This window comes from Saccopteryx leptura, chromosome 6 (genome assembly GCF_036850995.1).
Source record: "Saccopteryx leptura isolate mSacLep1 chromosome 6, mSacLep1_pri_phased_curated, whole genome shotgun sequence".
Taxonomy (NCBI): Eukaryota; Metazoa; Chordata; class Mammalia; order Chiroptera; family Emballonuridae; genus Saccopteryx; species Saccopteryx leptura.
Genome location: NC_089508.1, coordinates 194,423,251 through 194,449,239, shown reverse-complemented (window position 1 = coordinate 194,449,239; position 25,989 = coordinate 194,423,251). Strand labels below are relative to the sequence as shown.

At 56.0% G+C, this 25,989-nt stretch overlaps 1 protein-coding gene across 2 annotated transcripts in view; it reads right to left on the bottom strand.

Moving 5' to 3' along the window:
- The window catches only part of GNA12 (G protein subunit alpha 12), an 84,926-nt gene that overhangs the window by 30,898 nt on the left and 28,039 nt on the right, over positions 1-25,989 (bottom strand). For both annotated transcript variants that reach the window (XR_010746303.1, XM_066344288.1), the window contains exon 2: positions 13,445-13,660. Coding sequence is in view for 1 of the 2 variants with exons in the window: in XM_066344288.1 (XP_066200385.1) it covers positions 13,445-13,660 (216 nt within the window). In the remaining variant the exon portion in view is untranslated. The remainder of the gene's footprint in view (positions 1-13,444; positions 13,661-25,989) is intronic.

Genomic DNA, 25,989 nt, shown 5'->3' with positions numbered 1-25,989 from the left:
TTGATTGCTTTTTCATATGTGCTTTGACCAGGGGGCTACAACAGACCGAGTGACCCCTTGCTCAAGCCAGTGACTTTGAGCTCAAGCTGGTGAGCCTTGCTCAAACCAGATGAGCACGCGCTCAAGCAGGCGGCCTCGAGGTTTTGAACCTGGGTCCTCCGCGTCCTGATCCGACGCTCTATCCACTGCGCCACTGCCTGGTCAAGTTGCACGTCTTTTCCCATGCAAAAACTGCGCACCCACTTTTGCCCAGCCCTGCATTGTGACTTATCCCCAAATCACTGGTGTGGCAACTTCAACAACCCAAGCGTCCTGTGGGACTTCCGGGCAAGATGGAGGCATTGTGAACGCGGTACTTGCCTCCTCCCACAACCACATCAGAATGACCAAGTATGGAGCCACCATCGCTCAGAACCGCCTGAGATCTGGCTGAATGGAAGTCCTACAGCTAGGAATTAAAGAAGGTACATGGAAGCTGGTAGGAGAGGCGGAGACCCGGAGCTGGTCCCACACTCACAAGCGGTGGATACAAACTGGGGGGGGGGAGCTCTCAGCTGCAGAGGTCCCCCCTAAGGGGCCAGGGGTCCCAGCCCTACACCAGGCCCCCCTGCCCAGGGTCCCAGTGCCAGGAAGAGAAGTCCCCATAACTTCTGACTGTAACAACCAGCTGGGATTGAGGCTGAGAGAGACAGAGGCTGCTGGGGTCCCAGGCAGCTCCTCTTAAAGGGCCCACAGATGGACTCAGACTCACTCCTTCTGAGCTCCAGCTCTGGGCAGCAGCTTGGAAGGCACCAGAGACGTACGGGGAGGAGCTGGACTGTCCAGCATCAGGGCGAGGGCCGGGGGGCAGCCTTCTCCTGGACAGAAGTGCTGGCGGAGGCCGTGTTCCTGGGATGGCAGATGGGCACCATACCCGAGACTCCGCCACCCTGGCTCCCACTCTTCACCCTGCCCCATCCCACCCCGCGACTCCCCAGAGGCCTCGCCCCACCCCGCCCCACCTTCAGGCCCACCCAAGCAGTTTCCAGTGGCTTGTTCAGACGAATGACTGGTCTTGGCTCATGTTTCTGATTCTCTGAAAACCTCTCAGACACGCAGCATCTGGCCTCAGTGAGCCCTGCAGCGCTTGCTAAGTGGCCCCAGGCCCCGCGCTGTGGCAGCCGGCCTCGCCTCACAGCTTGGCCTCGCCTGGGCACCTCCAAGTCCAGCACAAGGAGCAGCCATCTGCCCATCCTTCTGTAGCTCGTGCTGGGTGGCCCCGGGCAGAACACAGGTGGGATGACCTCCCAGGAGGCCCCAGGGCCAGCACACCCAGTGGACAGCTTCCGACCGGTCAGAGCACGGCCACCCAGCCACCTCTCTCCTTTCCCTCCCCCCCCCCTCTCAAATCAATGGAAAAGACAGATAAATAAATATATAAATAAGCTCCACATGTCAAGGATGGGATAGTATGTGATATATTTGGGAAAAAGTTCCATTGAAAGGGATCTGAATAAAAAAGTGCTAGGGCTAGAATGCAGACAACTCAATGTGAATGATGTTGATGATCGGCCGACAGGCTGGTTTAATGAAGTATTATTATGCTGGCAACAGCTCTGTGCCTTTCCTTGACCTCAGAGGACTGTCACAGACGCTGTCCCGTCCGGATGACCCGCCTTCACTATAAGGAAATGCGGGCTCTGAGGCAAAGGGCTAAGGTTAGTGGCAGAGAAGGATAACTCTGGCTCCCGCTTAGCTGCTGCCTCCTGCCCACCCACGGCCACCCTCTCCGTCCCAGCCGCCCCCAGCCCTACCCTAGGATGACCCCTGGGAGGGGCTAGCCAGCACCGGTCTTTCCTGGCTGGGGCGTGCTTCCACAGTTCTACAGATGCCAGGGCACCAGCAAAGGGAGGGAAGGAACACACAGTCACGGCGGCTAACCCCGGGGGGACGAAGGTATCCCGAAACGGAGGCACAGGATCAACTCTGAAAGGTGAGAATTAGGCGGGAGCCGATGAAAAGGAGAGAGCCGGCCAGCAAAAGCCTGGATGAAACACCAACACTCAGGCCCGCCGGCGGGGCTGGGGACGCGGGCATTTCAGAAGCACTGGGGACGGCAGGAGCCGCCCCAGACTTCCTCGGCGTGGAGCCAGAACTCTAACGAGTTACGTTTGGCTGGAAACACGTCTGTGAGACATGCAGGCTTGTCCCATCGTACTGCTTGGGAAGTGTCAGCTCAGAAATGAGCCCTAAAGAATGCGTTAGGTTGCCCCAGAATGAGGTGAAACCCCGACGGCCACACACCACAGCCAAACTGAGTCGTCCCCCCCCACACACACACCGGGTTGGGCAGGCCCACCAGGGTCTGCGGCTGCCAAGGCATGTGCCCCGCCCGCACGGGGGTCTCTTACGTGCCCCGCCCGCACGGGTCTCTTACGTGCCCCGCCCGCACGGGTCTCTTACACGCCCCGCCCACACGGGCCTCTCACACGCCCCGCCCACACGGGTCTCTCACACGCCCCGCCCACACGGGTCTCTCACACGCCCCGCCCACACGGGTCTCTCACACGCCCCGCCCACACGGGCCTCTCACATGCCCCGCCCACACGGGGGTCTCTCACATGCCCCGCCCACACGGGTCTCTCACATGCCCCGCCCACACGGGGGTCTCTTACATGCCCCGCCCATACGGGCCTCTCACATGCCCCGCCCACACGGGGGTCTCTCACATGCCCCGCCCACACGGGCCTCTCACTGCCACCAGGACAGCCTGGTCCTCAAGGACTGCACAGCTAACCTGGACCAGGGAAGGCACAGAGGCCTAACTGTGAATAAAAATTCCCACAATTAAAAGTAAAAAATAATTCTTTAAAATAAGTTTCTGCCATTATAAACTTATAAAATTAAAGAAACTGAAAGAGAACCACCGAGGCTGCTTACTCCGGGTTTGAATTTCCCGTGTGTTCTTCGCACACCTGAACGTTTCTCTTTCTAAACGGAAACGGGGCTCTCCTCCCCACGCTCTGCCCGACCCACCTGCACGTGACGGAGCAGCGGCCTCTCTCTGTGGCAACACACAGCTGCCCTCCGCTCTGCTGACCACAGCACAGCCGCCTGCTGTGTGATCAGGGCTCTAATTACCCCACTGGGGGGGGGGGGATATTTAGGTCATTACTTTTTGTTTTTGCTCTGACAAGCAATGAAATCGACATTCTTTACAAATAATCTTTGCCCATTCATCTACTGTACTGTTCACTCCATTAGACGCACTATTTCCCCCCCCCACAAAAGCGGAGGGGAAGATGCCTGTGCGTCCTTATGAAGCGAAAAATACGGTAATTATTATTTTCCCTTTCCAATACTTATCATCACTGTACGTTATAGCATCGCATAAGAAAAGTGCATGAAAGATAAACGTGGAACTGAACGGATAAAATGGCAGCCAGCAGGGTCGAGAAGCGGGGCAGGACCAGCCGCCCGCTCCGCCGTCCAGGGTCCACCGCCGTCCAGGGTCCACCGCTGTCCTGACGCCGGCGATAACACCTCCTGCCGACTCCTCGCAGCTCCCACACACGCGCACGCACTCCGCAAGAATGTGGCTGAGCTGTCAGGCCACCGCGGCAGGGACGCCCGGTGTGAACCGGCGCGCACGGTGGGCGCTCTCGTGCCGCCCTGGGCTCCGCGTCCCAGCGCTCGCCGAGGGTGCTGTCCCGTGCCCGTCTCCCTGCGGTGCTCAGGAATCAGAACAACTCCTTCCCCTGCTTCGCGGCTGGACTGTTTCACTTGGGTGGTTTCCACTGGTGAATATTTTGCTCAGGACACTCACGCGCGTGCCTTTACGGACAGCTAGGAGCGGGACCACTGAGCCGCGGGGACACACGGCCTCCGCTTCAGTCAGTTAACGCCAATCTGCTTTCCTGACCTGGCGCACCAGCCTGGGCGCGAGTTCCTGTTCCTTCCACATCCTTGCCAAGTCTGGGAATTGTCGAGTGTTTTAATTCTGCAAATCTGGCGAGCATGTAATAAAAACCATTTCCTCCTCTCAGGGATGCCTGTTCAAGACTTTAACCCATTTTTCCACTGGATTAATTGCCTACTGCTTGTGAATTTGTGGGAGTTCTTTCGATACCCTGGACACGCTGCCTCTGTGGCTGTCGGGAGCGGGTGTGTTCTCTGCGCCCACGGCCGCCGCTGTCTTTGGATGAACCGACGTTGTCCGTTTGATGCAAGTCTCTTACTAAATCTTTTCCTTTCCTCCCTGCACCTCTGAGGACTTGGGGAGCTCTTCCCCGCACCCGGACAATGACGTTCTCTCACATGACCCCTTCTGAAGGGTATGTTCCTCTGCTCTACCTGTTTCCGTCTCTAGTTCCTGTGAAATCGGGTGTGTGTAGGGGTCCAATTCCATTCTTCTCAATGTGGTCCCACCCATTTACTTACCGAATTCTCCACCAACACCTCGGGTTGTATTAAAGTTGTATTTTTTAAAAAACAAAACTTAATATCTGATTTTATTAGACAAGGGGTGAGCAAACTCTTCAGGAAAGGTCCGGATGGTAAAGATACTAGATACTAGGCTTTGTGGCCCAGAGACAGTCGTCTTTATAAGCCTTTTAAAAACATGAGAAACATTCTCAGCAAGGGGTCCAAACAAAAACCAGCCACGTGAGAGCTGGCCCTCCAGCCAGGGTGCTGACCTGGGGAAGAAGTCCCTCCCACTCTGTTCTCTTTCACCTGCGGCTGCACAGCCCTGAGTCCTTGGGGAGAGCAAGTCAGAACCACTCCGGGGAGAAGCAGAAACCAGGTGTGAGCGGGAGTGCAGCGCAGCACGCTTCCTGACTTTGGAACTCGCTACAAAGCTGCAGTGATCAGAACAGTGTGTCAGGGGCATCAGGAGAGGCATCCAGGCTCACTCAACAGAATGGAGAGTCTAGAAACACACCCAGCACACACAGCCGAATGGTTTTCGTCAACAGTGCCAAGACCTCTCTCAACGGGGAAGAACAATAGACGGTCAACAAGTGCGGCTGGAATAGCTCAGTGTCCACATGCAGAACAATGAAGCTAGCTAGCCCCCAACCTCACTCCACACCCCCCAAATTAACTCAGGGCGGATCCAGCTAAATACCAGAGAACCCCCTAACTGTGAGAAGAAAAGGGTCCTGGTAAGCCCTCCCGACTGTGGATCGGGCAATGAACGCTTAGATCCGACGCCAAAAGCATGGCCAACAAAAGAAAAAAAAGTGATAAAATTAGTCTTTGTCTCTCTTGTTCCGAACCCTCCGCCCGGAACCACCCTCCTCCTGCTGAACTGTGTGTAACCCTTGTGACTCCTGCAGCGAGGACTTGCTGATGGCCACTCGCTGTCTCGACACTGCCCGCGGCTTTACAGAATTCCAGACCCTCTCTGGCGGAGGCCACCTGGAAGCATCCCCTCTCTCCGGTTTCTGTCGTAGCTTCGGGGGGGGGGGGGCGGGGGGAGAGCTGTCACGAGTCGCTATGTTTCTCGGTAGCTGCGTTCAATAGGAGACTTTTCTATCTCCGGTTTTCTGTGGTGTCACTATGCTAGTCTTGTTGCTTCCTACGTCTTATCAGCCATTCCCTCTTGGTACGTGGCCCTGCCCCGCCCCCCGCCTTCCGTCCGTAACTCCCACTTAACCGTCTATCACATCCCCTCCCTCCGCCCACCGCCCCTCCACCTCCCTTCCCAGTTTCCCCGCTTCTGTCTCTGTCCTCTTGTCCCCTCCGCCCTTCCTACGTCCTCCCCGCAGCTCTGGTTCCACCGACTGCCTGATGTACCCAGAGTTTTAAAGTTTGGTTTCTATATTTTTTAACTCTAAAAGTTCTAGTTTGATCTTTTAAAACATTCCACGCCACGCTGAACAGTTCCCAGTTTTTCCTGAAGGTATTTTCTAACTTGTATTTCTTTTAAACACATGAGGTATGGTTGTTTTAAAATCTGTGTCTGATAAAATCCAACTCCGGGAGACGGTGGACCTGTTTCTGCTGCCTGTTGTTTCTCCTGGTTCTGGGCAACGGTGCCTGTGGCCTGGTGACTCTGGCCGGCTCTGGGATGCCCCGTCCTCACACGGCATTTGCGGGGAACCGCCAGAGTTCAGGCTGCGGTGTGTGTCCCAGGTCTCCACGTGCTTCCACCGGGCACTGAGGCACGTTACCTGCTCGGTGTCACTTTGCTCTAAATTCACAGCGCTGGGTTCTTGGGCGGCTCCTGGGAACCTGGGCCCTGCGTCCCCAGGGGGAGCCGGCCCCCAGGTGGCACTGTGTCCTGCTCTCGCCTTGCTGTGGGTCCACTTATACCCTCCATGGTCCCAGCTCATTACAGAGGCGTCCCTCTCAGATTCCTCAGCCTGGGCCATCTTAAACCCCCACCTCCTTCCGAGAGCCTGAAAAGTCCATTACACATGGCAGCTGAGGGGTGTGGTTCAGGCCACCACGCACACATCTCAGGAAAATGGACTTCTGAGGCGCTCTGTGTACCCGTCGTAGGGTCTGGCCCAGGGGTTCCTGACCATCTTGTCCGGCCTGAGATGCTTTCGTGAAGGGATTTTTAGCATTTTAAATGATTTTCAGCACAAGTCTCTAAATAACTAGTCCACTGTAAGCAGAAGCTGGACATCTTAGTTGTTACTTTAGGATAAAATCCTTGGAAAGTGAAAGGCCGCCAGGGGACAGAGCACCCCCGTGCTGACACTGACACAGACCGAGGAACCGAATCACGCTGCCTCCCGCCGCCACACAGGACAGCCCCGTGTCCACCACCCCAGTCGGCCCAGGACGTCCCTCTTGGCAACACTAACAAGCGACTGAGGCGAAGTGGCCGGGTGCTGCTTTACTCTGTTTTCCTACCGCCGGCTGGGGGTGGGAAAGGAAGGCTGGGGGGGGGGGGTAATCTTGCTTCTTCTTTCCCGCAGAGAGAGGGGGAGAGGGGGAAGGCCCTCATCTCACAGACACTCCCACTCACACACACTGCAACTGCTTCACACTCTCAACACATCAAAACCCCCCTCCTTAGAAGTCGCACATCCCGCCCCCTTCATTTGTTATTTGCTTTTTTTGTTGTTGTTGTTATTTGCATTTTTAAACTTTCTTTATGCTGGCGTTTGCCAGACACAAGCTAAAAATGTTTACCCGTTCAAATCCTGGAGCATTTCTGTTCGCCCAACCCCCACCTCGAAATAGATCACATTTCCACCGCAAGCCATTATGTCACCGGCGTACAGACCTCCAGACGTTAAAGCTTTATTAGCAACTTTTCCACAAGGGTCTTTGTTAAATGCCTAACACTTTTTTTCCCCCCTCAAAGAGTAGATTTTTGAGGTCTGTAAGTATATAATACTATGCGTGATTAATGAAACCAAGGGGAAAGGCCAAGATCATGAGCAGGAACACTAAGTTTCTCACCAGTACGTGATCCAAGAATAGCAAATACCTCCGCTTCCTGCTTCTGTGTCCTCGGGCCAGAGCCGCCCGGAGGAAGCTTGGTGTGCCCACCCCAGAGCCGGCGGCCAGACAAGCCGGGGGCCTTGCACATCCCTCGCACACTGACCCCGGCCAGGCCCTCCTCCTCCCCGAGCCTTGTCACTTGGTCACTCCGAGCAAATGGTCTCATCATCAAATGGGGGGCTGGGCTAGGGGACAGGTACCTCAAGTCCCTTTGAAGAAGGCTGGGCTCTGCCTTGTGCGTCACAGGAGGAAGTCAGTTTAGTTGGACAGGTTAAAGACTCACATGGGCACCGTACCAAACCCGAAATGAGCAAGTCCTCTCTGACCTTCCAGTATCTGAACTGTACCTCCGGTTTGCTCCAGAAACGACTCCCTGACGTCTGACACTTCTGACCTATCCTACAAGATAAAAGTGATGCAGGCTCCCATCTGGATGTATATGTGTGCACGTATGTGCATGTCTACCTATTTATCTAAATACACATATGCGTAAAAAACTGTTGATACCTCCATCCCATGAACGACTACTCAGAAATATGCGTGTGTGTGTGTGTGTGTGTGTGTGTGTGTGTGTGTATGTATGTATCATTGGGACACACACAAATTTGGATGGATTTCAAGGGCATTATGGTGACAAATGTCAACCTCGACGTGTCACATACTATACAGCTCCCTTGATATAGTCTTCTTCACACAGCATTTTAGAGATGGAGGAGAACAGGAGGGGGTGGCAGGGGTGGGGATGGAGGGGAGGTGACTATACAGGGGCAGGAGGGAGGTCCCTAGGGTGGGGACACTTCTGCATCTGGACGGCAGCGGTGGACACAAGAACCCACACAGGAGGATGAGACAGAAGCGCCCACGGTACCAATGTCACTCTGTGGTTTTCACAGGACACTGTCGCCGTGTAAGACGCAGCCGTGGGGGACACAGGGTGAGGGAGGCAAGGGACCTACATCTCTGCACTCACTATCTTTGTAGTCTCCTGTGAATATGTAATTATTTCAAAGTAAGTTTTTTTTGTGTGTTGGAAGAACGGGCACCTGGTGCGGGGTGAGCAGAAATCTGGAGAAATGTGTCCCCAACAGATAAACAGAAGCAAAGGGCGTCGGCAGCGGCTCACAGGGGACGACCATGAGCGGCCAGTGAACACAGGACAAGACGCCACGGTCAGGGAAGTTGTACTTGTCAGGAGATACGACTTCCAGGAGGATGAAGAGGCGGCCAGGGGACCCTCCCAGAGCCTGGCGAGCAGGTGTGCGGGCAGGAGCATGACCTGGACCGGGCTGGGCTGGCCTCGGTCTCTGGATGCCGCCCGCGTCCCCTGCTAACTGCAGCCCCGACGGCACGGAGGGAGGGCGCTGCACGGGGGTCTGCGCTGCCCTCGCCTGGCCCTCTGCCTGCCAGGCCGTGCTCTCGGCACCCCTGACGCTGAGACCGGAGTGCGGCTTCTCAGAGGGGCTGGGACGGGTGCTCTGTGCCGTGTCTCCTGGACGGAGCAGGGACCTCGAGGAGTAAGACAGCAGACGCGTGGGGACAGTGACGCTGCGAGCACAGGGTTTCCTTCACCTCGTTCCAGGGACGGGTCCCCACTCGGAGCAGCCTGGCAGCCACTCTCAGAGAAGAGAGGCGGGCTCTCCATCCGTGTCCGTTTTATACTGTAAAGAGCTGGGCTCTGTGTTAGCCGCCAGGCCGAGGGAACCCCTTGGCAGGCTGGGCGGTGACACTGGCTGACCTCCCAGCTCCTTGCCAGTTCTCAGCCACACAGGCCTGCCCACTTCTCATCGCCCATCACCTACCACCTCGCCGGCCTGAGCCACTGTCATCTGCCACCTAGAGCACTGCAATCATGGGTCCGTTTCTGTTATTGACACAGCTGCCAAAATGATCCTATCAATTTCTAAGTCAAACCACGTCACTTCTGTCCCGAAAGCCGAGTCCCTCCCAGGCCCTCGGCACCTTCCTGCTCCGGGACTCCTCCTCACCGCCCCCCCCCCACGCTCCCTCACCTCAGTCTGACTGACTCCCGTGCTGCACTCAGAAACACAAAGCTTGCTCCCACCACAGGGCCTTTGCACTTGTTACTCTCCAGGGCATGAACACTCTTTCCTCCCCTGCTCTTCCCCCAGACACCTAGAAGCCTCCTTCAGGGCTCGCTCACATGCCCCTCGGGGAGGCTGCCTGAGAATGAACACCAAACAGAGCCTGAAACCGTACGGGCACGGGGCCTCTGACCACCTCCGTGTGTGGTTTCCACGCGTGGGTTTGCGCTGACCACCCAAGCTCTCGACATGGGTCAGTCCCTGCAGGGGAGGAGGGGGGCTGGGCCGACACGTCCAGCCATCGTAAGAGCAAGACTCAGAACTCAGTCCCAGGGCTGCATCAAACCGCAGAGAGAACAGAACATGCAGCCTGGCTCTGTGGCCCAGCTCCAAGCTCGGTCACCACGTGAGAAGGGGACACAGGCGTGGGCAGAGCCGAGCGTCTGGTGCAGTATGTGTGTGACCAGCTCTGCCCCACCCAGGCTCCCCCCCAGCTCCCGCCCCACACGGAACACGCCTGCTTGTGTGCATGAGCACTGGCCCACGTGCACACACGCACTCCCCCCCCCCCCCATTTATTTGCTGTCGTCTCCTCTCGTCAGAGCGCCAGCTCCACGGGGCACAGGTCTGTTTTTGTTTGGTTGCTACTGTCTCCCGGGATCTGTAAGAGTGCCCGACACATGGTGTCTGCTGCACAAATATTTGCTGAATGAATGAATTCCACGAAATTAAAGACCCAGGTCCGAGGGCACAGATCCGAGGTGGCTCCGTGAGCCAGAAACTCTTCATCAGACACACGGCGTGTCTGCGACGGAAGTGTCCTTTGCTCCACCAAGGAGTTAAAACCACGCGCAGAACCCACGCTGCCTCCCAGACTCCCACGGGCCCCACCCGAAGGACCGCCCCGCCCCCGCCATCGCAGGCAGAAGGTCCCCAAGGGCCCCTGGCAGCGGCTGCTGGCTGCTTCTCCGGGACGGGCGCAGCCTGAGGGGCACGTTGAGCAGCCTCCCCGTAGCTGTGGCCACGTGACCACGGCCCAGCAGAGGAGCTCCACCAGGACTGCTGCAGGGTGCTCGCTGGGAGTCGCCCCGAAAGGAGGAGGGTGGACGCGTCTTCCGCACCAGCCCCCGTCCTGTCTGGGATGCACTCTGAGCAGTCGCCTGGGGCAGAAGCCAGGCGTCAGGGCCCCGCACAGCCAGGGACAGGTCTGCGCAGAATCCCGCCTGTCCTCCTGGACTGGTCACCTCAGAACTTCTTCATGGGTGTGCATGCGGGGGGGGGGCAGTCACTGCTGTTCTGGGTTTCCCGCCAAATCCAACCAAACTGCACAGTGACAGCGGACACCCAGGTACACTCAGCATCTGCCACCAGCAGCAGGACACCACCGGCGTCCCAAGTGGAAAGGATGTTCCTACCGGAACGTCCCAGACTGCACCACACCACAAGAGACCTCAGAGGTTGAGGGCACCGTTCTCATCGCACTTTCTGGGGGTTCTCCTCTCTCTTCTGGTCTGAACCCTTGAATTGCAGCATTGTAAACAGTCAAGTCTTCAGGGTATCTCAGTAGCAGAGTGAAGAGGGAAAAGATCACCACTCAAGCCAGGGTGCCTGGGTAAGACTCAGACAGGAAAGGAGGCGGCCGGACCAGTCACAGCCCTCAGAGACGGCGGGAAACTCGAACACGACCCCAAACAGCCCGTGGACACGAGCTGCCATCTGCCAGGCAGGCGGCTACTTCCGGTCTTACACGCCATCACCCAGCTCCCATGAAACTTCCCCGGGTTGCCCTAAGTGACCACTGTAGGGCTGACGTCCTTCCTAGAGGGACAAGGGACCAGTCACAGAACACGCACAAAACAGCCCTTTCAGTATATGTCACTTTGTTTCACGTGGCCTCCAAGAAAGATAGTCACTGTCGCTGCTACAAGTCACCCCACCTCCCATTTGGCCCAGCCCTCCCAGCGTCTCAAACGTTTGGAGAAAGTATTTGGAAGACTCCATTAAAATAACAGCAGCAGAGACACAGGCAAGCTTCCAAAGGAACGCGCGTCTGCGAGGTCAAGCCTGTTTGAACTGACCGGTGTGCTCTCTGCTGAAGTGAGAACCGCCACGCGGCGCGAGCCGGTGTTTGTCTCAGGAACGCAGAGGAGCGCCGCAGGCACTCCTGTGTGCCAGGGCTCCGCCGAGGCAGCATCAAGCCCGCGAGTGTGCACCCCGTGTTCCCACAGCCCCGAGAAAGCCCCCGTCCACTGCGCGAGGGCCGGGGAGAAGGTGATCGGCCCCGCTGACCCCAGAGGCCCTCTACATTAGCATGTTCCCGTCCACGGGGTTGTGAGGCGGCGGCACCCACCCACCGCGTGATGGTAACTTCCCTCCCTGTCTAAAATTCAGCCTATTCTGCCAGCAGTCTCCAGCCGTGTGAATTCCAGGACTCAATTCCTTTGAACATGACAGGAAAAGAATCTGCTAATGGCAGAATCACTGACTTCCAGAAATCAAGAAACACTGTGCTGTCAACATAAACACCCCGCTCTGAACGGGGCCTCCGACCCTACCGTCAAGAGCCCAAGGAGAACGAAGTACGTTTCAAGAAGGCACCCTGCCCTGCCACTCTGAAATGGTGAAACGATGTTAAAAAAGGATTCACAGCTCTGAGTTTGTGTTCACAGCCAAGAAGCGTGAAGCAGGAGGGTAGGGGAGAGGAAGCGTGTGCCGTGTGCCGCTGTGAGAGGTCTCTCCTGAAGCAAGTGCTCAGCTGGTGACCCGGCCATGGGAGGTCAGGTGAGGGCTCTACTGGGCTGAGCTGCCAGGACAGCTGGTTCAGGCCTCCCTAACCTACAGAGAAGCTGCCGCTAACCTACAACAATGTTGCGAAATGGTCTGATCCACCCTCACTTAGGGAACAGGACGGAAAGCAAAGTTCCCCAACAGTGATTTCCCAGGCTGCTCACTCAGCATGTTTGGGGGTGGGGGGGGGAGGAGTCCAATGATGAATCTGAGGAGCTAGATAACAAGCAAAGAGCTGGGCAAAACCCAGTAGCGGTCAATCATAGGACATGATGAGGTCAAGTCTCCAAACCACTGCTGCCCTGGTTCAAGTTCAGCGTCTTAAACGGACTTGCGCAGAGCGCACCGTCTGCCTGCCCCTCCCTTCGGTGCATCCTGTACCGGCCTCGCCCTCCTCCTGCCGCCACCCCAACCACGGGGCAGCCAGAGCACAGGTGACCAAGCCCAGGGAAGCCCGGAAGAGCGTGGAGACACCGTTCAGAGCATACACAATGCTCCCACCTCATGCGCCACCCTGGTCAGTGCCCAGCCGCTCAGGTCCCTCCAGGCAAGTGGTCTGAGCTGGGGGGGGGGGGGGCTGTCACCGGTTACAACAGCACACGACAGGGTGCAAGGCTCTGCGGCCTGCCCATCTCTCCGGGGCAGCACCCACATTTTCTGTTTCTAGATTCATCCTCTAAATGAATCTAAGTGACCAAGATGACCAAGCGTTTTGAAACTTCCAGACCTTAAAGTGGAAGCAAAGAATCTGGACGGAATAGCGTGGAGGGTTGAGACTAGGTTCCAGGGTGCTGACTGGACACATGCATGTTCTGGCCGGCAGGCAGCCCGCCCACTGAGAAGCTGTGCTGAGGACGTGTTCCTTTCCGGCTATGAACAAGATCTAAGACGTCGGAGCCTCTGAGTTCCGCTGACCCTTCATGTGTCCAGAGTCCTTCCCAGTCCTGAACAAAAACACTGACCCCCGCCCGCACGAGTTAATTCTGCCCGGTCTCTAAGTATTTACGTAGCTTAGTCCGCCTTCGTGATGTGTTTTTGTTGTTGAATTTTAGGATGTAATGCGATTTCCAGCTTGCCTGGGCTCTTACGGGCCTTCAAGGACATCCCACCCAAGGTCACCGTCGTGTGCCACAGTCCCGTGGGGGGCAGGGCAGGGGGGAGGACTCACTCACCAGCTGGAACTCGCTCCTCCGGCTGAAGGCCTCCCTGATGCCGGAGTCCCCCCAGAGCGCGCTCAGCGCGGGGACGTACAGCTGGAAGGTGACCGGCTCCACGGGCAGCCCCGCCTTGTTCTCGAAGGCCATGAGGAACATGCCGTGCTTCTCGTTCTCCGAGTGCTGCCACGGGATGCCGAGCTTGTCCCGCGCGTCCACGAGGACCTTCGAGCCCTGGGAGACGGCAGAAGTAAAGAGGAGTTAACTGTGCTCCGGAGACGAAGCCACCGGGGAGAGCCTCCGTCTGGGCACCGCCCGTCAGACAGCAGGACACTCACAGGCTGGCCCACGTGCAACCACGGTTCGTCTCAGCTCGCCAGGGCAGGGCACGCGTGCCGTCACTCCCAGAAACACGCCGGCGTCCCGACACATGCATGCGTACCGTGCAGGGGGCCTGCTCCCTGCGGCCGTGCGTGCATTTGGAAAGGGCCTGGAAGGGGCATGCCGAAGGGGCAAGAAGTTGTAACGAGTTGGGCAGAGCCAGCCTCGGAGAACAAACCGCACCAGCAAGCAGCAGTGACCGGGATGACCACAGCCAGCCCAGTGCTGTCGATCGCTGAAGTCCGGCAGCGCCTGCACAGCAGGACTAAGCGGGAGGACACGTGCGGGCGGGGGGGGGGGGCACCGGACGAGGCTGGGAGGACACGTGCGGGCGGGGGGGGGCACCGGACGAGGCCGGGCCACTGTCTGTGCTGACGAGGAGCGAGCCTGCCTTCTTTTCCTCGTGTCCTCACTGTGAAAAGTAAAGCGAGTGTTTTCTTACGGCGCAGACGGGGGCTGGGACGGGGCGAGCCTGCACAGAGCACCCTGGGGACAGCGCCCACACAGTCCTGGTGACAGTGGCCCCCTCCCCCGGGAGGTCGGCGGGTCTGCGTCGCTGTTTTCAGGTTTAGTGCGTCAAGACCAGCAGCATTAGCATCTCAGGGGCTTTCTGAGCTCGTCTGAGGGGACACACTGCGCCATCAATTCTGGGGCAGTCAAGGGACAGTGGGGCCCTACCCTGGAAAGTCGCCACAGCCCCAGCACAGACAGCAGCAGGACACTGCCCGGCTGGCACTTTCTTTTTTTTTAAACTAGAGACAGTATCTTTTTTAAAATTATTTTTATTTATTTATTCATTTTAGAGGAGAGAGAGAGAGAGAAAGAAAGAGAGAGAGAGAGAGAGAGAAGGGGGGAGGAGCAGGAAGCATCAACTCCCATATGTGCCTTGACCAGGCAAGCCCAGGGTTTTGAACTGGCGACCTCAGCATTTCAGGTCGATGGTTGATCCACTGCGCCACCACAGGTCATGTCTGGCTGGTACTTTCTTAAAAGCACAAAACAGTCTGACCTGTGGTGGTGCAGCGGATAAAGCATCGACCTGGAATACTAAGATCACCGGTTCAAAACCCTGGGCTTGCCTGGTCAAGTCACATATGGGAGTTGATGCTTCCTGCTCCTTCCCCACCCTTCTCTCTCTCTCTCTCTCTCTCTCTCTCTCTTCTCTAAAATGAATAAATTAAAAAAATAAAAATAATAAAAGCACAAAACAAAACCCAGCTTCACTGGACGAGCAGTTACACCACATACCAGCCCCTACTTCCGGCTCAGGACACCCTGGCTCGGAGGGCAGTGACCTCAGAAAGCTCCACTTCTGACACGGACAGAGTGAGGAGCAGCGCCTTCCTCTCGTCTCCGCTGCAGCCGACCACACCGTTTCCGCCAGAACCCGGGTCGGGATGGTGACAGTGACCGACGAGAGCCCTGCCACCTGTCCCCGGACCTGGAGGACCAGATCGTCTGCTTAGAGGGGCTCTGAGGGCTCCCTCCTCAGGGTCCACACCCGTCCGCCAGGGCTGACATGCCCAACCCCGCTGACCAGTAGGGAAAGGCAAGGCTGAGACAACCCTCACTGGAGATGGCTCTCTAACCACGCTGCTGGGGGCGGGTGACTTCCGACAAGTGGCCACAGTGGATTAGGACCTGTCCAGAGGGGAAACAGGACAGAAAAACAAACAAACCCTCAGCTCTCCTCGCCCTCTGCCCCACTCCACCCCTGCGTCTGGGTCCTTCCAATCTCCCCACATCCTCTGACCGCACCGTGACAAACCCCCACCTGCCCGGAAAGACAGTATCGAAAAGGTTCAAGAACCCAAGGAAGACGTTGTGTGTTGTCCACGTCACGCAGAACAAAAGGTATGTGAGCGCACAGAAGGGAGAGACATTTCTCTGGTGAAGTTCTTGGCAAAGGGTCACAGCAACTTTGGGCACATCAGAGAAAGGCTGCCCCTACCTCGGCAGAAGGAGCCGGGCCAGGATTTCCGCCCCACCTGCCCCGGCCAGGTGCCCAGCCCGCCCACCACCCACGAGGGCCCTGCTTCACACGGCTCACACAGCACGCCAGGCTGGCACACGGACCTCTCTTCACACACTGGGGAGGGCAGCCGCACAAGTGCACAAGTTCAACTGTTCACTTCTGTACATTGGAGATGAAGGCAGGAACCAAAACTGACCGGAAGGCCTGAGCCATCATTTACCAAGACTGCTTTTATTTTTTTTTTAATTTATTTTTTTTAAGATTTTATTTATTCATTTTAGAGAGGAGAGAGACAGAGAGAGAGAGAGAGAGACACGGGGGGGAGGGGAGGGACAGGAAGCATCAACTCCCATATGTGCCTTGACCAGGCAAGCCCAAGGTTTTGAACCAGCGACCTTAGTGTTCCAGGTCAATGCTTTAGCCACTGTGCCACCACAGGTCAAGCCTACCAAGACTGCTTTTTAATTTTTTTTATTTTTTTTTAATTTTTCTGAAGCTGGAAACGGGGAGAGACAATCAGACAGACTCCCGCATGCGCCCGACCGGGATCCACCCGGCACGCCCACCAGGGGCTATGCTCTGCCCACCAGGGGGCAATGCTCTGCCCCTCTGGGGCGTAGCTCTGCCGCGACCAGAGCCACTCTAGCGCCTGGGGCAGAGGCCAAGGAGCCATCCCCAGCGCCCGGGCCATCTTTGCTCCAATGGAGCCTTGGCTGCGGGAGGGGAAGAGAGAGACAGAGAGGAAGGAGGGGGGGGGTGGAGAAGCAGATGGGCGCTTCTCCTATGTGCCCTGGCCAGGAATCAAACCCGGGTCCCCCGCACGCCAGGCCGACGCTCTACCGCTGAGCCAACTGGCCAGGGCCCCAAGACTGCTTTTGACGCTGTGTAAACCAGGTCTGATTATTGGGGTGAACATCGGTGTGGCTTAAAAAAAAAAAAAAAAAAAAGGTCCATCCGAAGGCAGCCTGTGTTCCTTGGACACTGCCAACCAGGCCTGCTTGGAACTGTTCCAAATTAACTTCGCCAAAACACAAAGAAATTCTCTCTTTGAAATCCAGGGAGACTAGCAAAACTGCTGACGAACTCTGAATGATACCAGTGAGCTCTACTGCGTTTTCTGTATCTTGTTCACCTCATTCGGAGGAAAAAAGGCAACAAGAAAAAAAAATGTTTCGCTTTTGTCCTGTTAAATTATCCTCGTCAAAACCTACCGGTGGCAACTTTATTCTGAATATCCTAACTGATCTAGGGGCGTTTTCTGCTAAGAACCTGAGCCCACTTCTTCCTTTCTAGAGAGAGCCTGAGGTCTTTGGAAATGCTATGTTTCCTGTTCCTGTGCAGAGCTGAGGGTCACACCTATTGCCATGGTTACAGAGAGCTGCTAATGTCTTCAAAGTGGGATACTCATCTAGCAGGCATAATAGAATAAAAAACAAAACCCCAAAACATCTTGCTGCTATTGTTTTCCAATTAAAACCCAATTTCCTAAAACACAAAAGCAAAAAAACAACAACAAAAAAAACCCCTAAATCCATATATAATAGCACTCAAAAGAAAAAAAAAATTAAGGCAGAGGACAATTGACTTAAGTCTTGTCAAGGGCTGTAAGGAAAACCCCTGTCAGTAGTGTTACTAAAGTATTTTTTCCATAATGATACATTTTATCCAGTCGCCCAAATATACACAGTTACAGCCTTAAGCAGTTTGATGACTTCATCTCAATACCATGTAACACTTTAAACTGTTCAAATAACACATTTTTAAGACAACTTATAAATCCAGCAATTTAAACTTCTAGTCAAAGAATAGATTCCCTGTCTGCTGAGGATGTAGATTTGGGGGCAGGAGGGGAGTGTCAGTTTTATTGGATGAAGACCAAAAACTGCAAATCCTGTTATCTCATTTCAAAATATATTTTGTTAGTTTAGCCCCCTAATCAAACCAAATCTTCCTAGATGAGCCATTCTTTACTAAAATCTTCCCACAGTAACTACTAACGCTAAGATAGATATGAAATGCCGGCAGGCCGCATTCGCTTTTTCTACAGAAGGAAACAGTTACATTAAGAAAATCTGAAGGTCCTGAACGTTCACCCATTAGACAACAGGCGAATGCACTTGGAAAGCTCTGTTTTTGTTTTCAAATCCACTAGGCTGAGTTGTTTGCCTTTGGCCACCATCCAAATAAAAGAAATGTGCCAGAAATGTAAACAGGACACATTTCTTGAAGTTAGCGAGTCCAGCAGCCCAGGCAGATGGCTCCTCTCAGTTTCTGGCCCTGAAGGGAGGTACCTCTTAATCCAGAGGTTGAACAAAGAGCGGGAAGGGAGTGTGGCCTAAGGACCAACAGTCGTCAGGGCACGGTGGCAGAACCGGATGGCCTCCCGGTCTGGTCCCTGCCCAGCCCACTGCCCCACGAAGCTTTCGGGAACAGATGCCTGTTCTAATGGAACGAGCTGCTCCTCACCACACCCCCCTCGAGGAAAGTCCTCGACTGGTGGCTCTCGTCGTGGTCCACACAGGGGCCCACTGGCGAGCTCGCACTACAGTCACGTCACGGGAGCAGCGTCGCACGCCTGCTGCCAGGCTGGGGTGGAACGCCACAGTCAGAGGTCAGAGCTGTGTCGTGGGGCAGCCGGAAACGGCACCGTGGGCGAGAGGGGCGGGCCAGCTAAGCCTGGAACTGGCTCTGTAAGAACAAGGAGCGACTAGAGGGCCGGAAAGGCACTTGACAAGCCAGTGCTCTGGCCTCAGACGTGGTGGTGGCTGCAAGGGTCGGGGTGAGTGCAGGTGGGGAGGGCTGTCGGGAGGGACCAGGGGGCTGTCCTGTGAGATGGCACAGAAGGCAGCTCGCCGGCCGGCCGGGGCAGAGGCACGCCGAGGTTGCCCAGCAGAGGACCACCAACCCACCGGCTCTCCCGGCTGAGTCCGGAGGATGGGCTGGCGTGGGAGGTGGAAGATTGTGGTAAGTTATGACCAATTACACTTAACGGAACAATGGGACGAGCACGGCAAGCCCTTCAGGAAATAGACGGAACTGTCAGAAAAACCCTGGGTTTAAAAAGTGCACGCGAAAAACAAACTAGTATCAGCTTTTCTCTAGCTGTCTAGAAAAGGCTGGTTCTCCCGAATGTTAGATCAAAGGGGGAGGGGTTCAACATCGGTTTAGAATTCCCCAGGTGTCCTAATGGTGGGCGGTGGCGACCCACGCCGGTGTCCAAAGCCAGGGCCAGCAGGGCAGCCGAGCCCAGAGCACACTGCTCCTCTCCCGCTCTCCCCCGGGGTCAGGCGGAGGTTAGCCCTGGAACCTACTTGAACTCAGCGTTTCCCTAAATGTCCCAAAGACAAACACGGTGGGAGGGAAAGGAAGCCTTCCCGGGGAACCCAGAAACTACTCCACAGATCTGCAGAGAAACAAACATGACACAGCATTCCAAGGGGAAGCGGCCCGCAGACGCCACAAACAGGTGACAGCATCGTTAACGCGCCCATTCAGGCTCTCCATATCTAAGTCAGGACCCGCGCCGTGACACGGTTTAGCAAACACTTAAGAATGAAATAGACGATCATGGCAAACATCTGAACTGTACCCAGTCAGAGGTCGGTAAGTGTCTCACAGGAGGTCCGTCTCACTCAAAGCAGACATCCATCTAGAGGGGTACGGATGAGTATGTACACACATGCACACACACGCGTGTGCACAGGAGTACTGGGCGCCAGTGGACGGGACTCGGAAAGGCCTGGCCAGCCGCCTGCGCCGTCTGCTCCGAGGCTGGCCCTTTCTCAGGCCCCCAGCTCACGTCTCACAGAGAGGGGCCGAGCGTCAGAAGTGCACACAGAGGGCAGGGAGTCGGGTGTGGGAAGAACTGAGAGTGTGAGGAAGCTGTGACACCGGTGTCCTTGGGGACGGTGTTGCTGGACTGCATTCACAAAACCCGATCTCGGCCATTGTCAGGGTCGTCGACTGCCACTGTCAGGTCTGGGGACCACAGAGCTGCCACACTTTTCTGACCCTAAACACACTGATGCGGGTCAGTGGATAACAGTCCTGGAGAAAGACGGCCTTCTGACTTGTCTGCGGGTCAGGTGGGCGGAGGAGCGCCTGGCGGTGGGGCCCCCCCGTGCGGTGTGCACTAGAACCCCATTCCTGAGTAACTGCGGCTCCAACCTCACCTCGCGTGGCGGCCTTGGCAGCAGACTGCGGTCAGGAAAGGCTCCGAGGTCACCAACATGCCACCTTTCTGAAAAGCCTTCCAAGTCTGATCAAGGGGGGGTTGCATGACCAGGTTGAGGATTCGGACGTGCATAAAAATTCATTCTCTTCCAACAAGCCCTAGAACAGTGGTTCTCAACCTTTCTCATGCCGTGACCCCGCAATACAGTTCCTCTTGTTGCGGTGACCCCAAACCAAAAAATAATTTTGGTGGCTACTTCATAACTGTAATTTTGCTACAGTTATGATTCGGAATGTAAATACCTGATACGCATTATGTATTTTCCGACGGCTTTAGGCGACCCCGCTGGGGTCGTGACCCACAGGTTGAGAACCGCTGCCCTAGAAGCTGCTCCAGAGATGCCCCAATGCCAGGTTATACCGACCACACTGGACATCTGCCCCGTGAACAAGACTGCTGCGGAACACGTGCTTAACAGCCGCCAGTGCCCTGCACTTACAGATGAGCCCGCTGACGCTCAGTGACTCAGCGATTCCAACGCTGGTGGTGGTGTCTATTTCTGAACCTCCACTCTGTATCTCCATGAGTCTATCTGGGGGGGGGGGGAGAGGCAGGAGGGGGGGGAGTCCTGTCTGCTGCCTGTTCTCACCCAGCTGACAGCAGGCACCGAGGCTAGAAGCAGATCTGAACTGACCTTTGAGGACCCAACCTCTCTGCTATTCTCTCGAATGGTTTTTTTTTTTTTTTTTTTAAACCAGTAATTAAGTCTAGAAGCAGGGCGACACTGTGTGCCCGGCTAAATTAGAGGAAACTTCGTGAGCTCACACCCTACGCCATGAACAGTGAAAGCCTTCACTCATCCGCGGTGTCGGCCGCACTGACCTGGGCTGGGCTGCTCCGTCCGGGGAGGCCCCCAGCCACCCGGGGCTCTGAGCGCCGGACCCGTGGCCAGTCCGAACTGCAACGTGTCAGGACACAGACGGGATTTCAAACACTTGGCGTGAAAAACAAAAATGGCAGTTTCTTTTAATTTGTGGACATTTGATGACATGTTGACACGATCATAGTTTGGATGGTTTGCGTTCTTAAAAAATATACAATTTTACCTATTTCTTTTACTTTTTAAAATTAATGTGGGTAATTTAAAGGACATTATGTGGTTCACATGACATTTCTGTTGGGCAGCACAGCTGCGTGGGAACACTTCTTAGAATGAAGTTCGTTTCTTTTCAAAGACAAACATATCACTTTTTTTTTTTTTAGTGTAGGAAACATGGAAATACACAGAGAAGCAAATTAAACCGACAAAAATATAACCATGTAGAAATAGAAATTTTTTTTAATATCTGAGAATGTTAGGTCTCATTTTTTTTTATTACAGTTTGCATTCAATATTATTCTGTATTAGTTTCAGATGAACAGCATAGTGGTTAGGAAATCATGAACTTTACAGAGTGGACCCCCTGTCCCCACCACCCAATGTCTCGAGTACGCACCTGGCCCTATACACAGTCATCACAATATTACTGACTGTATTCCCCATGCTGCAATCCAGATCTCTGTGACTGTTCCTTTTTTTTTTTTTTTTTTCTTTTAAAGTGAGAGGAGGGGAGATAGTGAGATAGATTCCCACATGCACCCTGACCGGGCTCCGCTTGGCAACCAGTTTGGGGCCGATGTTCAAACACTGAGTTATTTTTAGTGCCTGAGGCTGATGTGCTCCAACCCAGCTATCCTCAGTGCCAGGGGCCAGGCTCAAACCAACCAAGCCACTGGCTGTGGGAGGGAAAGAGGGAGAGAAGGGGGTGAGGGAGGGGAAGAGAAACAGATGGTTACTTCTCCTGTGTGCCCTGGCTAGGAATTGAACCCCAGACATCCACATGCCGGGCTGGCGCTCCATCCACTGAGCCACTGGCCAGGGCCTCTGTGATTGTTCTGTAACTACCAATTTGCACTTCTCAGTCCCTTCACCTTTTCACCCGGCCCCCAGTCCCAGACAGCTGTCAGTCTGTTTTCTGTTCTCAAAAGTATCACTATCTAGAAATAATTTTTGTTAACATCTCAGAGTGTTATCTGTCTCATTCTTGATAGAAATTCTCTCTTTGTGTGTCTACCTTAACATTTTATAAATCTTCAAAACCATCTCTAGCCATAGATCATTTTCCTGTGTCATTCATGACTATTTCAGGGTTTCAGGATCTGCACTCGCTGCAGAGTGAGTGACCTGGCGTGGCTGAGCTGGTCCCTGTGACTGAGAGGGTGGGGCGTGGCCACCCGGGAGGCCCCATGCAGGCACCTGCACATACCTGACCGCTCTCCTGTGACAGATTCCTGGAAGCCGAATGATGGAATTGCTGGGACGACAAGTTACGCACACATCCTCTGAGGCTTTTGGTAAATAATACTAAACTGCTTTCCAGAAAGGCTGTACCAATTTGCCCATTTATATGGGTAAAACTTTTCATTTTACCAAAACTGTTTTTTTCCTTTTAACGGGTCTGTCTGCTTCACTAGAAAGAGCTCCTGCAGCTCGTGGACAGGCCGCTTCCTTGCCCAGAGGAGCGATGGAAAAGCCAGGGAAAGAGCCCCTCGCTCTGCTGTTCCCTCTGTCCTTCGTGCCAGGACTCGGGCTGGTCAGCACCTGTCTCTACGGATGGACCAGGAAGAGGTCAGGTCGCTGACAGCGACAGTCCTAACTCATCGGCCCTCACAGGGGAGCGGAGAGGAGGCCTTTGCGGTTCTCAACGTAGATTTTGTGAGCCGGCTCAGACGCGGCCTTCTCACCCGCCCCACCTCCCCCTCTAAACACAAGGGTGCCGTGAGGGGCAGCGCCTTCTGCTCCCCGCAGAGGGTCGGCCGGCTGTGCACGGGCTCTGCCACGCCTCTGGCGAGGTGACTTCAGGATCCTCTGCAGGTCACCACGGCAGGTGCCAAGGGACCGACTGGCCCTTGGAGCTCGCACCTCTCCTGCACGCTGGCCCTGGCGGCAGCCACCCTGCAGGCCAGCGTGCAGAGGGGCCCAGGGGTCTGTCCTGGGCGCAGACCTCACTCCACGGGTGCCCCGAGCAGGCGCCGAGGAGCCTGCAGACAGGTCACGAATATGGCGGTCCCCCCCCCCCCCCCATCCAGTCGTCCGTGACCTTCAGATCTCTAGAAGGTGACTACTTCCTGCCACGCCCCCATGGCTCCGGCTCTGGTCCGGCCCCACCGCTCTCACCCGGACTCCTGCAAGGCTTCTAGCCGGCCTCCTCATGTCTGCACTTGCCCCTCCAGTCTGCTGTCAGAACAGGTCGCCACCGCATTCCTCTGCTCAACGCCTGCCTCGGTCTCCCTCTCCTCAGAGTCAGAGCTCGGTCCTTCCTGAGGAAGGCCTGGGTGACCCCCTGGCCCTGTGACATCTGACCTCCTGTCCTCCTTATCTCCCCAGCCTGCTCCAGTCTGCCCACAGGGCCTCCGTGCTTCTGCCGGGACCTCTGCCTGCTGGTTCCTGGGGCCTGAACCCCTCCTGCCCCAGAAGCCACATGACTCACTCACTCACCTCCTCTGCATCTCCGCTCAAAGGTCAGCTGCTCAGCAAGGCCTTCCCCTGGCCATCTTATCCCAAATCGCCATCGCCCCCACGGCAGGCCGTGACCAGCCGCTCGGGCCAGCACCCTGTACTTTCCTCAGCTATCTGCTTTCCATCTCTCCCCCACTGGAAGGGAGGCCTGTGAGGGCAGGGCCCTGGTCTGGTCTGCTGACTCCGGGTCGCCCGGGCACATACAGAACGTGGCGCCCTTGGTGACAAGGGTGCCGGGGTCTCGGGTCCCTTGTGGGCCACACAGAGGACAATCCTCTCCCCCTCGCAGGCTGCAGCGAGGACACCCGAAGGCATAGAGGCTGTGCTGTAACAAGGAGCTCTGCCTTGTGCCCACACAGATCCACAGGACTCAGACCAAACACCCTCAGTCACTTCCGTGACCCTTGACCGGGAATCTGACCACACGAGGAATCGTGACTGAGGTTAAAATATTAATATTGGTCCATGCTTTATTTCAAAGCGATTTAGTTGTGTGATGGGGTTGGAAATTCCTTCTAAAACTATCTCCTTTTAATATATAAAAGGAAAAAGAAAAAAAAAAAAGCCCGTTTACAGGAAAAGTTCAAGCCCAGAAACAAGCTCGATTTACTGCGGCGTGTGAATCGGAACGGCAGAGTGGCCGGCAGCGTTCCGGTGGAAGCCACTTTTCCCATGCGTGCAGCAGCCTTTCCGGAGCACATGGACGCATCGCCCGTGAGCGAGCCGCTGTGACTCTTCAGAGCTCGTGGAGCCTGGAGCAGTCTGCCGGCACCACACCTTCTCCCAACCCACGGAGCCCGCCCTGCGCTCAGTTCCTCGTCGTCGGGAGAAGGGCTCACCCCAGAGAGGGGCAGCCCCCGAGCGGGAGGAGAGCTCTACAAAGAGGCTGGCCGAATGTCCGGGCAGCGGGTGAAATCAGAACGGAGGCCGTAAAAGTCACCACCACCACCACCACCAGGGCGCCATATCCTCCGGAGGAGCTTAGCTCAGGGCACCGTTAAGAATGACGTGATAGCCTGACCTGTGGTGGCGCAGTGGATCAAGCATCAACCTGGAACGCTGAGGTTGCCGGTTCGAAACCCTGGGCTTCCCTGGTCAAGGCACATAGGGGAGTTGATGCTTCCTGCTCCTCCCCCCTTCTCTCTCTCTCTCTCTCTCCCCATCTCCCCTAAAATAATAAAAAAAAAGAATGATGTGATAGTGATAAACGCTGGGTCCCCGGAGGCAGATGGCAGCAGGTGCTGGAAAGAGAGCGGAGGGCGCACAGGAAGCAGGGCCCCGGGAGGCAGATGGCAGCAGGTGCTGGAAAGAGAGCGGAGGGCGCACAGGAAGCAGGGCCCCGGGAGGCTCTCACTGGCCGGGTGGCCAGCAGCAGCTCAGCCTCTCAGACGGTGGTCGGGAGAGAACCAGAGGAAACAGATGTCTGGCAGAGTCCCGTGAGGGGACGTCACCCTCCTACAGTAAGTAACACACTTACAGGAAGCCCAGGCCCCACACTCCTGGGCTGGGCGGAGAGGACGGGGCCCAACGGGGTCAGGGGGCAGCGTCAGACCCAGAGAGGAAGGCTCGGGGCGACCCGGGTGGGGCTGGCCCGGCTCACGCCGAGCACCAGGGCCAGGCCAGTGCGCGTGGCACAGGGAAGGACCACAGAGCGGCCAGGGGCAGCCCCCACGGCGGCAGGGGGCCCGAGACGAGCAGAGGTGGACCAGGTCCCCAAGGCGATGTCTCCAGAAGTCAGCGTTCTGCGAGGATTTCTTTTAAAAGCGTGTGGGAAACGAGCTCAGAGTAAACTGCACACCTGGGAGTGCGCTGCCTGACCGCGCAGGCTGCGGAGGGGTGACCAGCACGTCAAAGCAACAGTGCTTCCCACCCCAGCACCTCGTGGGATCGCTGCCCCCGAGCGGGGCTCTGCGTCCTGACCCTCTGCACACAGCCCAGCAGGATCTCACTTTCAGAAAAAAGAGTTTTATTCACTGATTTCATAGAGAGAGAGGAAGGGGGAGAGAGAGAGAGAGAGGAACATGGATCTGTTCCTGTATGTGCCCCGACCAGGGATCAAACCAGCAACCTCCGCACAGCGGGACGGCGCTCTAACCACTGAGCACCCCAGCCAGGGAGGGCAACTCACTTTTTTTTTTTTTTTTTTAATTTTTTTATTTTTCCAAAGTTGGAAACGGGGAGGCAATCAGACAGACTCACGTATGCGCCCGACTGGGATCCACCCGGCATGCCCACCAGGGGGCGATCCTCTGCCTATCTGGGGCATCGCTCTGCCGCAACCAGAGCCATTCTAGTGCCTGAGACAGAGGCCACAGAGCCATCCTCAGTGCCCGGGCCAACTTTGCTCCAATGGAGCCTCGGCTGTGGGAGGGGAAGAGAGAGAGACAGAGAGGAAGGAGAGGGGGAGGGGTGGAGAAGCAGATGGGCGCTTCTCCTGTGTGCCCCGGCCGGGAATCGAACTCGGGACCACTGCA